Below are 14,931 nucleotides of genomic sequence, written 5' to 3' on the forward strand. Positions count from 1 at the left end.
TTGAAAAATGAACTGATACACATGGGGTTGCAACGTGAATGAACACTTTACTGAGTTGGAATCACTCTGATATGTTCAACATTTAATCTAATTGATGATTTAAACTAATTTCGATATTGCCTTTTCGTTGAGTTTTTAGCTGCCATGACAATGGATCGACAATTGTTAAAAACTTGCACACCAAATGCGGGTTGCACCTATTGGATGATCAAACTCCACAGAGATCCCTATCCATTACCCATAATTTAGCCCTGTGATGTAGACTTGATCTTGGTTCCCATGAATTTGATAACAAAACCATCAGTTAACTGACCACAATTTGGTTCTTCAAAGCCTATGATTTAGTTTATGAATAGAGAACAAGTACTAGTACATTATATCTTTTGGTAACATGTAGACCTTACAAAAGTTTCTATTATAAAGTCCAACTACTACCTGAACAAGCTATAGTGTTGTGTAAAAGAGGGCTTGAAATGTTAGAATCATGGCATGACATCTAAGTTAATAAATTTTCACCATAAAAGGTTCTGTAAGGCCAATCGAGGCAAGAGAAAGGCAAAGTTTATGATATATCCAAGTATATAGAACAGTATGAAATTAAATGAGAAGGGCCAATTTCATATTACCAACATTTGTAGCAAAAAAGAAATGCTCTCCTCATCTGATCTTTCAGAAATCAATTGAGTTTCTGCAAATGCATGTTCCATCATAAACACTGACATTAACAAGAAAAATCATTCATATAGAGATTGGAAAGAACATTAGGTTACCTGATAGTGAATTGAATGACTGGATCCTTCTAACAATCAAAGCTTTGGACCACAAAGACCGAAAGGAAAGAGCAGATAGAGTTTCTCCAGAATTATTTATGTAGTGGAGGATGAGCATCATTGGTGAAGCAGGAATCCTTTTCTTTGTGATGGACCACTACCATATTCAGTAAAGTCCCAAAAATTTCCACCAGAAAGTACCAACGACTCCCCAGATCAAGGCATTGACCGCAGCCACTATGAAACCCAGCCTGAATACAACAGGAAGCTCGACGTATCCCGCTGCAGAAAAAAGAAAAGAGCACTCATTTAAACAACACATGGAGATTATCTTTCATACGTACATGACCACATAACGAGACAGCATAGAACAGCAATATAAGGAGACTCAAATTAAGTCCAAGGGAAAGAACTATAATAGTCCATCTGAGCCACCAAGTCAGAGCTTACAATTCTTCAATCTTCATCGAGACAAGATCTAGCAATTGAATCTTTCACATGTTAATTCACTTTTGTGGTATTTCAATACAGAATGTTACTCTGATGTCTTTTTTCTAAATAGTTCTCTCTTAAGCAATTTTATTTCAGCTATAGATTTTAACATTTATTTGGACAAACAAAAAACAATATGATTAAAAAACTAGATACAACAGACCGAAGAAGAAAATACCTCCATAGTATACAGCAGCCTGACCACTACTATAATGTGTCAATGAACCAAAAAGATTTGTATTGTATGCCAAAGCAAGAGCTGCTAATGCACCGGGAACACCAGCTGCCAAATGCATGGCAAGGAATGCCGAGTACAGGGCTCCTACATGAGCAGTCTGACTTGCAAATAAGTAATGGATGAGGAAATAGGATGCTTGAAGAACACTGAGAGCTGCAGGCCAGCTAAAGGAAAAAGACTGAAGAAACTTGGCCACACAATTTGACATCCATGTCACAATCCCCAAATTTGTCAATTGACTTGCCATTCCAACTAGAACAGCAAACCAAGCCAAGGTATCCCATGCAGACTTTTCACTTAGGCAATCATCCCAATTCAAAACACCCAAAAGTAAAAGGATGGATAGTCCAAGCATTGCTGCAACAACACTGGGTATTCCAAGGGCATCTCTGCACAAAACAATTTGCTCATACAAAATGAATTTCATGATAGAATAATGCATCAAAGTGATAAAAAATCAATGACTAATTGCTGAAAATAAATACAACAGCTACAGTATTTTACTAGACTCACTAACATAAAGATCCGCTAAGGCATCTTTAAAGTAACGTGAACTAAATGCAATGATCTTGAATGAAAATTATCAGAGTTTTCTGTTCTTCTATTTCCTTTAACAACCCTCAACATTTTCTACTATTCATTTATCTTACATCAATACATTTTATAATCTCACGATATAAATATGTATACAGGTAATCCATGTGAGGTTATATGTGTCATTTATGCATATATCTACACGTCTTTATTTTTTTTAAAAACTGATCACAGCATAATAAGAACTATTCAAGACTTGAAAAATAGAAAAACATTATAACTTTAGATGTTTTGCTCGTGATAGATCTCATAGGATATATTTTGAGAAAAACAAATTTGCTATTTTACCATTTAGTCAGGATGTGTAGCAAAAATGTTCCATAAACAGCTAGTCAGCCCTCTTGGTAACACAGAAAGCCTGTATTGTGTTAGACATGATGTTATATTAAATTTGAGTTATTTAGGTTTACACATAAAGGTCAATCAGGTCATTCTTGGATTAGCTTATCAAGTCAATTTGAAAACACTATGCTGTAGTTAGTGGTAGGAAGTCAGTTAGCACTGTAAAAAGTTGTTCTTTTCAGTTGAATGGTGATTTAGACAATCAAAATAACTGAACCATGCTCTTCTGATAGATTGCCAACAGAAATTCAAGCCTTGTGGAATGTGGTAGTTAGCCAAGGAGAAAAGGGCTTTCTAGTAGAGAAATAATAACATCCTACTATAGTGCTTCTATCTGCCCTTCTCCCTCTTCTCTTTGAAATATCAGTTATGTCTCCTTGATCTTCCTTTCCAGTGTCTGTCATTCTAGCAGCATTATTAGCTTATTTTTCCTCTGTATATACTGTTTCATCATTGCAGAATCTGAGTGTTCATAGAAACTGTTTGCCTCATGTTCAAGTAGCACCAGCATAATGAAATCATTAAGATGCAAGGAAGACTTGGATCTCTAATTTAACAAGCTCTGATATGAAGTTTTTGTTTAGCAGCCTACATGTTTCACAAGTCAACTACATACCTAGGAACCTAAATGCTTGGCTCATGAACTAAGCCAATTTTGGGAGAATGAATGGGTTCTTCTCTTTTTGGAGGCCAAACATCAACAGTCCTCTTTGCATAGAATGTAGTTGATTTTTAGTAGTGAATGAAAAGGATTTTTTTTTCCTCAAAAAGAAAAGGAAAAAAAATTCATCCTAGCTATAAGGGATGATTTATGTTACCATTTTAAAGTGTCACATGAAGAAATCCTAGTTGTAATCGGATAACAACTATGCACAAAAATTCAAACTTTATGTATTATGCCTAAAAATGCCAAAAACACCTCATACCAGCGGAGAGTACTTGCAGTGAGAAATGAATATTTCATAATTAGCACAGATATAAATTACTTACCCAAAGACCCACAATGAAACTGCAAGAACCATGGTACCAACCATCACCCATTCATTTGTTGTGATAGGTCCCATTTGTTCCAGTTTTTTTGTAGCCAAAGCTGGTGCATCTGGTGTGTCCTTCACTTCAGGAGGAAACAGTTTATATAGGATATATGGAGTAGCCAGAAGTGAAACAATAGCTGGTAAACTCGCAGCCTTAAACCATGATACCCATGGACTTGAGATCTTAACACCAAGTTCCTCAGCCAGTTTTAGGCATAATAGATTTTGAGCCGCAGCAGTTAGAAAGAGCGCACTAGAGTTACAAGCTGCCTGTCATGCACCAAAAAAACTCTGATGGATCATAGGAGTCAAACGAGTGAGTTGATTATTGCAGCTTGTTTATGGTATTGGGAAGTAGACAAGATAGAGTGAGAAAATATATTGAAGCTAAGATAAGCACAATTAATAGGTTACATGACAATATGGAACTAAAAAGAAAGTGACTCGTACAAAAAAAAGAAAACATCCTGAAGTTGACAAAAGAGAAACCCTAATCAAGCATAGCAAGTTAAGTATGAATTTCATAAGTTGTGTAAACGTATGCAGAAATTTTAGCCTATCAACTGTATAGTAGAAAATCCAATCAACTGAAAGTAACAGATGCCTGAAAAGTTTTATTGGACAATATCTTCGATATTAAAGATTATCTAAGGAATCTCATTATTTTCTGGTACAGATAATTTAGACAGACTTGCATGATATAAACTAGCTGGCAATAAATGCCTGTGGATTTACTATGACAGCTATCTGATGACCATCAAAAGTTAAATAAGCATTTCATGTTAAGAATACCATTGAGGTCAAGGGATATATGAAAATCTACAACCTCAAGAGCAATAAAGCATATGATGATAAATAATGAACTCAATAAAGAAAAGATAGAAAGCAACTGCTATTTTACCAGTTCTTGAATTTTAAAAAATATGATGCAGAACATTGTCACCACATTGTTACCTTTAAGTTTCTTCTCATGCTATAAAGGTCACTATTCGTGACCCTTGAAACTATTTGACATGTCCATCTATTGATTTCTGACAAGGAACATAAGAACACTTAATATCATCACCATGCATTTCCAGTTAACTAACATGAATATGTCATGGTTGGGGCATCCAATGAACATCCGTCATATAAAGATTGCACATAAAACCCAAAAGAAAAACCAAAAATCTGTTTCAAACCCAAAAGAAGATCCCACAGAGGATATGGTTTCCAAGCCCCTTACCAACTTCATCATCTCAGGTAGAGTGGGAGGAAACCAGCATTAGAGACCATTTGTCGTACAGAAACTCTCCCATGTGGCATGCACCCACAATGGCCATCATTGTCCACAATCGTGCTCGCAATATGCGAGCCAAGCCACCTTTTCCTTCCCAGTTTCTGCCCAGGGCAACAGCCCAACCAATCAAACTGAGTTAGCATTTGACTGGACCATCCAATATGATAAGCAGATGCAAGCTTAAGATTCTTGTTTCATGATTTCACAATCAGATGACAGTCATCGAATATATCCTAAGCCGGACAGCAGCATATCTGTCCAATTTGGACTTTGTCCAAGGGCCAGGCCAACAAACCACATGTAATCCTCTTCTACTAAAGAACATTGTCTGCTTTTCTTATCATTCCAATAATTAGGTTATCTCTTTAGTTCAATTGATCTCTTGGAAGCCTAGTTTTCTTTCTGAAACCAGAGAAGCACGGATTAGGGAGTTTAATTCCTAATAATTTGGTATCTAACAAAGTTTAAGACAATCAACACCAACCTAAAAGAATATCATATTGTTCATCTATCAATACATGTGCCACAGGCAATGAGCTTACACTTAGATATCTATTCAACATGATGGTGAAGATAAAAAAGTGAGATGGCATCAGTAGACACTTTCTTGGGGAAATTGGAGGCACTTGTGTTGCCATCCTGCAATTGAAGTCATATGCCACTGACAAAAGCATCATTCCTTCATGCCAATCAAGCGAGCTCTAGGAACACCATGTCAAGGCAGCAGTGATATCTAAGTCGGAGCTTACAACAGATAGAAGGCAGTAGACATGATGTCATCATAAAATAAATTTTGGTGTGCATGACATTGGTCCTTACGGTGTGACTAGGATTTTCAGAAAAAAAAAAATTTAATAGCCATTTTATGCATAAGAATGATAAACTCCGTAGGTTGATAAATTCCTCTTATGAAAGGAAGCAAGAACAAGAAAAATAAACAAAAGGTTGCTTCAGTATCTAACAGGGTGTCATTTACAGTTAATTGACAACAGGTATAGTTTTCTTGAAAAACAACTGTTTCATGCATATATTCCAACAAAGAGCAAAGAGGAGAAGTGCGAACGACGTAACACCCAGCAAACAAGAAGAGGCCCTGACCTGGAACTGAGACATGACTAGATAAGAACCCAGCTTCCCGGCCGAACGATCCCCGGGCTTACTCCCGGACGAGAGGGACAAGGACTTGATGATAGGCAAGAACACTCCACCGGCTCTTGCTGTGGTGCTCGGCATTGCAGGGGCGATAAAAGCCTCGCTGACCGTAAGCCCATACGACAGCCCCAATGTGCTCTTACCAAGCCATTTCACGAAGTACGTGGCGATCCGATCCCCAAGCCCGGTCTTGACGAACCCCCTAGCGAAGAAGAACGAGATCACGATCAACCAGATAACCTCATTCGTGAATGCCCCGAAGGCCGCCGAAAAGGTCAGAGTCTTGGTGATAACCGAGGCAGTGAGGCCAATGAAGGCCCAGGCGCCCACCGGCAGAGGGCTCAGCACCAGGCCAGCGATGGTGGAGAGGAAGATGGCGAGGAGCTGCCACGCCTGCGGCGTTACCTCGACGGGTCGCGGGACGAGGAACCGAACGGCGAGGCCGACGGCGAGGGAGATCGCGAGGGGCACCGGCTTCGCCCCCTGGGCCGGCTGCGGCGACGGCGCCGGAGTGGATTCCGGGTTTGGAGCGTCGATCGAAGGCGAGGAGGAGGCGCGGACGAGTTGAAGGGAGGGTTTGACGCGGCACGGGGCGAGGGGGAGGGGGAGATGGGAGAGTGCGCGGCGGGGGTAAGAAATAGGGGAGGAGTGAAGTGGAAGGAGGCGGAAGGCAGAGAGTTGGCGGTGGCGGAGGAGGGCGGTGGGGCGGGCAGGTAAGGGGAAGGTGACGGGGCGAGGGAGGGCGGAGCTCTCCATGCGCAAGAGAGGGAGCGAGGCGTCCGAAACGGAAAAGGGACTAGAAAGGTAAGCAAGGAAATGGCCGTATAAACCACACACGGTGGTATCCGGTCACCGCATCCTTGCGTCCCATGGCGACGTGTTGTAACATTCGGATCACACGTTGGTGGTTCATCCTATGATTAAACTCTTCACCGTTGATCTGTTGCACGTGGATAGTATTAGTGGACTTTTAAGCTTCTATTTTCGGGATAGATGTAACACCTGATCCACACCCTATCACGTAAGAAGTACATGGGGGATGAATGATCACCTGCTACACCAAACAGATACAGTGTAACCGATGAATGGTTGACAGCTCAACACATTGGTGAATGCAGAGGGTACGCGCCATAGAGAAGTCCTCCAATGGCAATGTTCAGAATCACAAACCCTACAGGAGAATGGTTGCAAAGAAGGAAAGCGAAGAAGATACAAAGTTTCAACATTTCTTACCAAGCTTCGATGCTTAGACAATGGAATTCTAGAACCAGGACTTGCAGCTGCACCAACATCAACGCTTGTGTCCCTACATGATCATATAGATCGAAGAAGCCCCAAATTTGTAGATTCTCATCTGAAGAAGATGAAGCTGAGCTGACAAGCAAATAGTTTTCCTCTTAGATGATGAAAGCTACATACTTGGCATCGACTATCGCCGATTGCTAGCTCGATTAGTGATAGACTTTTGGTTTGATACATTCTTCTAATTGTCTGCTTCGGTTTAGGTGCCAAATAATTCTCTGTTCCATCTTCTGTCATGCTTTACTTTATTTCCTGTTGTATGGTTATATTCAGAATTGATGGGACAAGCTGATATATTTGGTTAAACATATTTCTAATTCTCCTTCTCTTGGCTTCATTAGTTGATGGTTGTCTTTCTCTTTTACCTCTGTGTGAATCACTCTGACTACTTGCAGGGAATGTTAGAGAAGGTCAAGTTCTACATTCCTTTAGATCTTTCGATTGAAGCATCAGATATATTTGTGTTTCATGTTCCAGCATTTTCTTTATCTACAAAGGTTCTTTGTTTTACTTTTTGCTTTTCTCCCACTAGTTATATTGGAGTAAAAGCTGAAGTAGAAAAAAATTCTCTTGGTTCAGCACTAGAGTCGCATATCTCCTAATTTAAAGGATAATTAGTTTCAGATAATGCTCTGCATTGACAGATATTATTCGCTAAACTTGAGACCATCCACATGAAAACTTCTCATTGATATTTTGCTAAACATGGTGACAATTTAACACTTACTTTCTATTTTTATCAGTACCATAAATATTGTTTGTTGATAATTTATCAAACTCTGTTCTGTATGTAGGTTTTCCATCAACTGTTCAAGAAAATATTAGTGAGAGGTTTATTGTTTCAAGCACACAAACCTACATGTTTTGGTCCAACATGGGGGCAAATATCTCTCAGCAATTAGGTCAGCAAAATGTTCTTCTCAACTCCAACCTTGAAAATGCAACAACAAATGACTAGAAGAAGATGTAGTCTTTTCAGTATTGATAGTTGGAAGTCTAATTTCATAAATTAGCTCTTTTTATTTACTTTTTCTGTTCCTTTGTAATCTATGATCATCTTCTTAACAACTGTTATGCCACTCTCTTTGTTGCTTTTGCAAAAGAGGAATCAGTCTCTTAGCATAAATTCTTATGCAATACATATCAGGAAAATTAATCAAGTTTGTGATACCAAAAAACTCAATTTTGGTAAATTATGAAAGTTCTTGCTGATCTAATTCCACTTGAAAATTTTAGCATCCCTGCCAAATGTTAACAAGAAATAACTAGCTTATGAACATCCCTACATCTTAACATTGGGTTGGTCTGGTCCTACAGATCTATCTGAAGTAGAAGTTTGGCCCTTTTCTGTGGAGTCTGATCCACCTTCTGAAGGATTCCTTTTTGAGCTGCCACCCTAAAGACAGGACAATTGACAGAACATTAGGATTCTCAGGAAGCAAGATGTCAAAGTCTCAATCAATATAAAACTGAGGCAACCTGGACATCAATATTAGGTATAAGGTAATCATGGATTATTGTAGTCCCCATCAGAAGTTTCAAGGTTTCTTTTCTGTTCTTATCTACCTGCACTATTTTTCGGGTTCTAGGGTATTACCTAAACATGTTGCCCCACAACCTAGTATTTCTTTGCAAGTCTGATGATAAATTTTAGGTTTACTTCCACCATGGATAAATTATAGACAAAAGTTCCTTTAAATCTCTGCATCAGTTAAGAATAATTGGTTTCTGTGTTTTTGTTTTGTTGTTACAATCTTATTCTCGAGTTCTAACTTTGTCATGATTTAAACTTGGTCAATTCTCAGTCTTATACCCTTCATCTAGATGAGTAGAGTACTCAAATTAGCTTATCCATAATCCATGCCATGAAAGATGCCAATATAGAACATGCTCAGTTTATTTGGCACTCTGCTCTCTAGTGATTCCTTCTTTGCTACATAAGAAAGAATAATATGGAGAAATAGTAGAACCTGTTGATGACTGCATCAATCAATTAGCTGGTTTGCAACACAATCATCTAAACATACGTGACACTCTTGAGTCTGGACCAGTACATGAATCTGCAAAGTACAGCCTCATAGTCCTGCTTTCACCAAACCACATGGCAGGAGAAATCACAAGGCCTTTCAACTTTTAGTCCTCAAGATCTAAAGTTGTACTACACCCAGAGCTCAGAAAGTTATGGCTTTCTTTCCTTTCCAGTTCTTCAGTTCTTTCTAGCCTGTATACATCAAGGCTCATGAGATCCCAAAATTACAACATAATAACTCCCCACAAAGTTCAAGGTAGCTTTCATATAAAAGTGATAAGATTGCTTCCTCCTTGGGCTATACACACTTTCATTTCCTGTTCATTTTGCTCTTACTTTTAGTGAACTCTTACATCAGCTACAGGGCCATTTGGAAAAGGGTCCTTACCATGGATTTTGAGTACAGATAAAGCTCACATTTTGCAGCCTCCACCAAGCTCTTGATGAGACATAGTCAAGCCTCTTGTTTGAGCACTCAAACAGAGGTATGAACAAACACAAGGGATTAGAATCCTACATGATGTTGTGGTTAGAACACAAACACATAGCACTATCAGAGGCAGCCTCCTGTTGGATCTTCCCAACCATTTGGTGGACTTGTGCTGCAATCTCATCGACACATGTGAAGTGGCATTCATCTTCCACCTGCTCCACCCAGCATACCCAAGAGCAGCACAGAGCTCATTAGTTGGTGAGTCATGGTACCGAGAGAGACAGAATCTAGTGAAAACGACTACGGGCTCACCCTACCTTCAGACTGAAAGAGTAGAGGACCATTGCATCAATGGTGGTGACGTTGAGGTGAAGCGTCGTCAGATGGAGGAGGTGAAGTCCCACCACCATCTTCAGCAACTGCTTGGGCCGCCGCTGTGCGAGGACCTTGAGGTTGGCATGGCTCTCCACCATGGTCACCTCTATGTCTGCTACAGGCGACTGCTGCTCCGCCGCAGCTTCATCGGCGTTCCTCGTCGAGTACTGAGGGAAGGTGAAGAAATTGGCGAAGGGAGCGGAATTGGATCGCTGCTTGATTCTCTTGCGAGCTTCGAGAGACTGGACTAGTTGTTCGAGCTCTTTCACAAAATTTATGGCGCCTCCGATCACCGATGCTTGATCACCCTGTTCATGTCGAAATCAGCATGATCCTGTTCATATACAGCGATCTAAAGGCGTGTGGAACGAGAACGTTCATCACTCAAGGGTGACAGTGAGATCCCTCTGTCGTCAGAGACCAGATGACACCAGTCTCACTTGCCAACATGCTACTGTGCCGTAATCTACACATTCCAGCCACACATGCAGAGAAAGTGCAGACTTGAAAGAGAAGAAGATATTAAGAGCAGTTAACTACATGAGAGGTGAGCAAGAACAGACCCTGTGGAGGTAGGAAGCCGGGATGAGTGACCGGAGCACAGCAAGGTACTGATTCATCTGCTTTCGACGGTTGCGCTCCACCGCAATGTGAGTCATCCTCTGGTTCTCCACCTCCTCCTGGTTCTTGCAACTCCTCGTGCGCCGCCTCTTCCTCCGACCTGCCGCAGTCCCCGTGCCGACGACCGAGGCTGAATCAGTTCCCATCTCCGGCAACGACAGATTCCTGCCACCTTGAGCACCGCTCACATCACATTGTGACAGCACTCCTCGAATCTCCCCTCCCTTGATGTGCATCTCCCTCATGTTGCAACCGAAGAGGTCTTGCTGGAAGACCACAGCTTGCAGTGCCATCTTTGTGCTGCTACGGGAGTATCTATCCACACCCACTTGAGGGAAACACGAATCGGAACAAGCACCGCAAGAGAGAGAGACAGAGAGAGAGACAAACTTCTTCCACGAGGAGAGAGGAACTTTAAAGACCACAGTAAGAAAACAGGAACAGGACAAGGTTGCCCACGTGAATCCAAGAAGACGAAGGGAGATGAACACGAAACATGATTGCGCCGCGTGGGTGTGCATCTGTTATTTATGTACACAGAGGAGAAGACTTCATGGTAAAAGATTAAAGCGCTGCAAGAACGGTGAGAGTACTTGCATGTGTTTGAGTTGAGTCTGGCTAAGAGCAGGGATCATGGTGGTCACCTTCCCAATCCGCCATGAAGGCAGGCCACTTTCCCACAGATCTCTACCCATACTCGGGTCATTCATCTCTGCAGGGTTCCCTGACATGATCTTCTAGTTGTACTGTTCATGTCTCCATCAGTCAGTGTCGATGATGCATCTTTGAAAAGGGGAATGCCTGTGCCATATAAAATGCTTTGGTATCGAGCATCGCCGATCCAACAGTTCCTTGAAATAGTATTTCGACATCAGAATTCTAGTGATTTCGATCAGTAATGGAAATAAGGCTCTTATCTCAAAGAGCTAGAGTTATTCTTTAACCTTCTTTCGATCTCTCCTCACAGTCTTAACAGGAGAGATCGAAACGCAACTGTTGCGTTTGGTCTAATCACAAGCATTACACTAATCACGAAGGCATAAATGTTCCTTCTGCAAGCTTCATGCATCGGACAAGATTCCCATCACGTAGCTGCCGCCTGCACGAGCTTTCCTTTGGTGGAGCCGGCGATCATTCGAAGTTTATTGCTTGCATTGACTGACAACCATGGAAGTTTAAGCTAGACGATGTGACAGAATAAATTAGTCAATTATGTATATGTATATATATATCATAACAACATAAATAAGAAAGAGATAATAAATCTAATTATAGTTTGACATACTCTTGTGAATACGAGATTCACGATTGAGTTACACATAAATAAGAAAAGATAGTAATAAAATATTCATAAGTGAAATAGAGATTAGAAGGGGTTAGATAATCGCATAAGTTTGACTCTTAATATTTTGAGCTGAATTATGTATTGTAGTCATGAATGACTTGTTTGCATCAGACCATTATAACGTGTTCCGATCTTATGGTCAAATCTCACTCATTTTTGGGAATAAATCTAGTGTTATCTGCATCATTCTGCAAAATAATGACAAACAATAAAGTCTCCCGTCTTCATTTCAAGCATAAAACCCGTTCGTGGACATGCTTGGCAAGACAATCCTTAACCTCCCTAAACCCAATTAACCAGTGAAAACCTCTGACGATTAATCCAAAAACAACTTCTTCTTTTTGGACAGCCGGCATCTGAATCAAAGTGAGTAGAAGATACTGCTGGTCTTTTTTCTCTCCCAAAGTCACGAAGTTTCCCCCCACGATGTGGACATGGAGTTTGAGGACCGGATAAAGTGCCTTTGTTCTCTTCCCAAGGTTTTGTCATCATCAAACACAGGGAAGCAGATAACTACATGCCTGGAATAGAACTACACCTTTACATATCGATGGCCATGGCTTTTCTCTCTTTACCTACTAACTTGCTTGCTATATAACTCCTCCACACGTCCACATGCATCCACTTACTTTTCTCTCTCTGCAGCCTGCACGCATCAGCCTTTCATGCGCAGATACTTCACTGCTGATATGCTAATTTGCATATAAATTTATTGGACATTGTTTGTATTCGTGAAATAAAATTGAACGCAATTTCCTTTGATGTTGATGGCACCACTCGTATATATGCATGCTCTCAAAATTCGGTGTCGTGAGTCTCATGTTCTTGTAATCTTAACATGATGCGTGCCCTGCTCGAATTTGATCTAGTTTTTCCTTGCTTCTAGATGATTTGTAGGAAGGTTTCCATCGAACTGGACTCCATCTTATTCTCCTTCCAATCCCTCTCATCCTCGTTCTTTTCCCTTCAGGCTTTCAACACGTACAGCCGTCTAGAATTTGGCGTGGCTTCTGCTCCGGTCTATTGACCTCCAAAAAGTCAACGGAGGTGGTCCCCGGAATCGTCGGTCTTTTTGTTCGGTTTCAAAAAGTCAACGAGCTTGACCAGAACGCCAACCAAATTAATTAACCTAACTCCAATTCGGACCAACGTTCCAGATGGCGCGGATCCTCTCCGGGCCTGCAGTTCATTGGAAAACCTACATTCCCCACATCACCACCGTGCATGTGATGGACCCCACAATTTCACACTCATCCAACCGCTAACTTCTTCCATTGGAAAAACAAGCACCTTGATTAAATCCGAAACCAGTCAAACACGCCACCTCGCGCTCCCTCCAACGACCGATTTACCTGTGGGTCCCCCGGCAGGGCCATCTGCCGCCGCTAGTTACAAGAGATGTATGGCTGTGACTACAAACTCCACCGAGAAGTCTCTCGAGTCGCGTTCCAACGGCAATATACATACCCTGACCGCCGGTGCTTCTTCGGCCTCTTCTCTTGCTCTGCTTCGTGGCCTTCTTATGATCGCCTTATGCTCTCCTCACACGGTAACACCCCATCGTCTTGCTCAACTTACTGGATCGTCAATGGACACCAAGCGCTCCGGCCGTCCGATCGACGGGCTCCCCATCCTGGCCCTTCTTTACTTGCTCCCTTTGTTTCTCCTCACCCCTCGGTGCGCCCGCGCCCAGCCATCACCGACCTTCGGTGGCAGCAACGATAACAATTACGGGAATTTGAACCCGACATTAGCCATCGTGATCGTCGTCATCATCAGCACCTTCTTCGTCCTCGTCTTCTTCTCCCTATACGTCCGCAACTGCACCGGCCAAGACGACTTTGGAGGGTCCATCTGGCGCCGTGCTGCCGAGGCCCGGTCGGTGCGGCCTCAACAGCGGGGTCTGAGCCCCGAGGTGCTCGAGACTTTCCCCACGCTGATGTACGCGGACGTGAAGGGACTCAAGGTCGGCAAAGGATCGTTGGAGTGCGCGGTATGTCTAAGCGAATTCGATGACGACGAAGAACTGCGCCTCCTCCCCCGCTGCAGCCACGTCTTTCATACGGACTGCATCGGCGCCTGGCTCGCCTCCCACGTCACCTGTCCTGTCTGCCGCGCTAACCTCGCCGAACCTACGGCCGTCGACGGCCTCGAACCGACGCCTGCCACCGCCGAGGCCTCGAGCACCCAACCCGATACAGCCCCGCCGCCGGACCATGTCGCAATCCTCGTGGACCGAATGGCCGCGGCGGCGGCGGAGGAGGAGGAGGAGCAGAGGGAAAAGGCGATATTAGCGCGCATCGGTAGCCGAACGCGAGAAGCTAGGTCTCGATCCGGGCGTCGGCCGCCGAAGTTCCCGCGGTCTCACTCGACCGGGCATTCGGTGGTCCGGCCAGAGGAGGACCTCGATCGGTACACCCTCCGGCTACCAGAGCACATACAGAAGGAGATCTTCGCCGCCAGGAAGCTCGATCGGTCTGCGAGCTGTGTCGCGTTGCCGACCTCCGGTGGGGAGTGCTCCCGGCATGGTTCTGGCGGGTGCGGCGCAGAGGGGAGCAGCCGCGGTGGGTGGAGCGCCCAGCTCGAGAAGCTGGACCGGTGGTCGTCGGTCTTGTTGCGGACGCTCTCTGTAAAGGTCCCGACGTGGGCGGGGAGAAGGAGAGGGGAGGGAGAGGGCTCGGTGAGAAAGGAAGAGGGAGAGGGCTCGGTGAGAAAGGAAGAGGGAGAGGGCTCGACGACGGGCAAGTTAGCCGCCGGCATTCCCTCCGTCGTCCCCAATGTTTGACCGTGTAAAGCTGCTCTTTTCTCCCCTCTTGACTTCACTTTCTTCGGTTTCTTTTTGTTATTTATATAATATATAGAAATATATATGTATATTGCTGTAGAAGGATTTGAACGAGAGTTTAATATTTGATTGTTCGACAA

The 14,931-nt window shown here is 42.8% G+C and overlaps 3 protein-coding genes across 4 annotated transcripts; 1 reads left to right on the forward strand and 2 right to left on the reverse strand.

Moving 5' to 3' along the window:
• Window positions 1–561: 561 nt before the first annotated feature.
• On the reverse strand, window positions 562–6,679 carry LOC135637524 (dicarboxylate transporter 2.1, chloroplastic-like). 2 transcript variants are annotated; one of them, XR_010496296.1, is made up of 5 exons: window positions 5,848–6,679; window positions 3,427–3,740; window positions 1,441–1,889; window positions 771–1,052; window positions 562–688 (listed from the first exon to the last, which is right to left on the reverse strand). XR_010496296.1 is itself a non-coding variant. In XM_065150092.1 (4 exons), the coding sequence occupies exons 1-4, from the start codon at window positions 6,655–6,657 to the stop codon at window positions 937–939; spliced, it is 1,689 nt and encodes a 562-aa protein (XP_065006164.1). In that variant the 5' UTR covers window positions 6,658–6,679; the 3' UTR covers window positions 562–936. The 2 variants fall into 2 exon arrangements, 1 of the variants encoding a protein (XP_065006164.1); XM_065150092.1 differs by having other exon boundaries at window positions 562–1,052.
• A 2,403-nt stretch (window positions 6,680–9,082) lies between these two features.
• Window positions 9,083–11,368, reverse strand: LOC103985298 (transcription factor bHLH94-like). Its single transcript, XM_009402952.3, has 3 exons — window positions 10,604–11,368; window positions 9,983–10,348; window positions 9,083–9,877 (listed from the first exon to the last, which is right to left on the reverse strand). Exons 1-3 carry the CDS (start codon window positions 11,180–11,182, stop codon window positions 9,746–9,748), a joined length of 1,077 nt encoding a protein of 358 aa, XP_009401227.2. The 5' UTR covers window positions 11,183–11,368; the 3' UTR covers window positions 9,083–9,745.
• Window positions 11,369–13,119: 1,751 nt separating this feature from the next.
• Window positions 13,120–14,931, forward strand: LOC135638284 (E3 ubiquitin-protein ligase ATL6-like). Its single transcript, XM_065151345.1, has one exon. It carries the CDS (start codon window positions 13,409–13,411, stop codon window positions 14,789–14,791), a length of 1,383 nt encoding a protein of 460 aa, XP_065007417.1. The 5' UTR covers window positions 13,120–13,408; the 3' UTR covers window positions 14,792–14,931.

The sequence above is a fragment of the Musa acuminata genome, chromosome BXJ3-5, assembly GCF_036884655.1.
Source record: "Musa acuminata AAA Group cultivar baxijiao chromosome BXJ3-5, Cavendish_Baxijiao_AAA, whole genome shotgun sequence".
Taxonomy (NCBI): domain Eukaryota; kingdom Viridiplantae; phylum Streptophyta; class Magnoliopsida; order Zingiberales; family Musaceae; genus Musa; species Musa acuminata.

Bases quoted from the DNA above. Each gene is read 5' to 3' on its own strand.
- LOC103985298 (XM_009402952.3), bottom strand. From the start codon at position 11,182: ATGCACACCCACGCGGCGCAATCATGTTTCGTGTTCATCTCCCTTCGT. The intron at 10,349-10,603 runs GTCTGTTCTTGC...CGACATGAACAG, and splicing joins CGGCTTCCTACCTCCACAGG to GGTGATCAAGCATCGGTGAT. The intron at 9,878-9,982 runs GTAGGGTGAGCC...TGGGTGGAGCAG, and splicing joins TCTACTCTTTCAGTCTGAAG to GTGGAAGATGAATGCCACTT.
- LOC135638284 (XM_065151345.1), top strand. From the start codon at position 13,409: ATGGCTGTGACTACAAACTCCACCGAGAAGTCTCTCGAGTCGCGTTCC.
- LOC135637524 (XM_065150092.1), bottom strand. From the start codon at position 6,657: ATGGAGAGCTCCGCCCTCCCTCGCCCCGTCACCTTCCCCTTACCTGCC. The intron at 3,741-5,847 runs GTCAGGGCCTCT...GGTGCATGACAG, and splicing joins TAGTCATGTCTCAGTTCCAG to GCAGCTTGTAACTCTAGTGC. The intron at 1,053-1,440 runs GTATTTTCTTCT...TTTTTTCTGCAG, and splicing joins GGCTGCTGTATACTATGGAG to CGGGATACGTCGAGCTTCCT.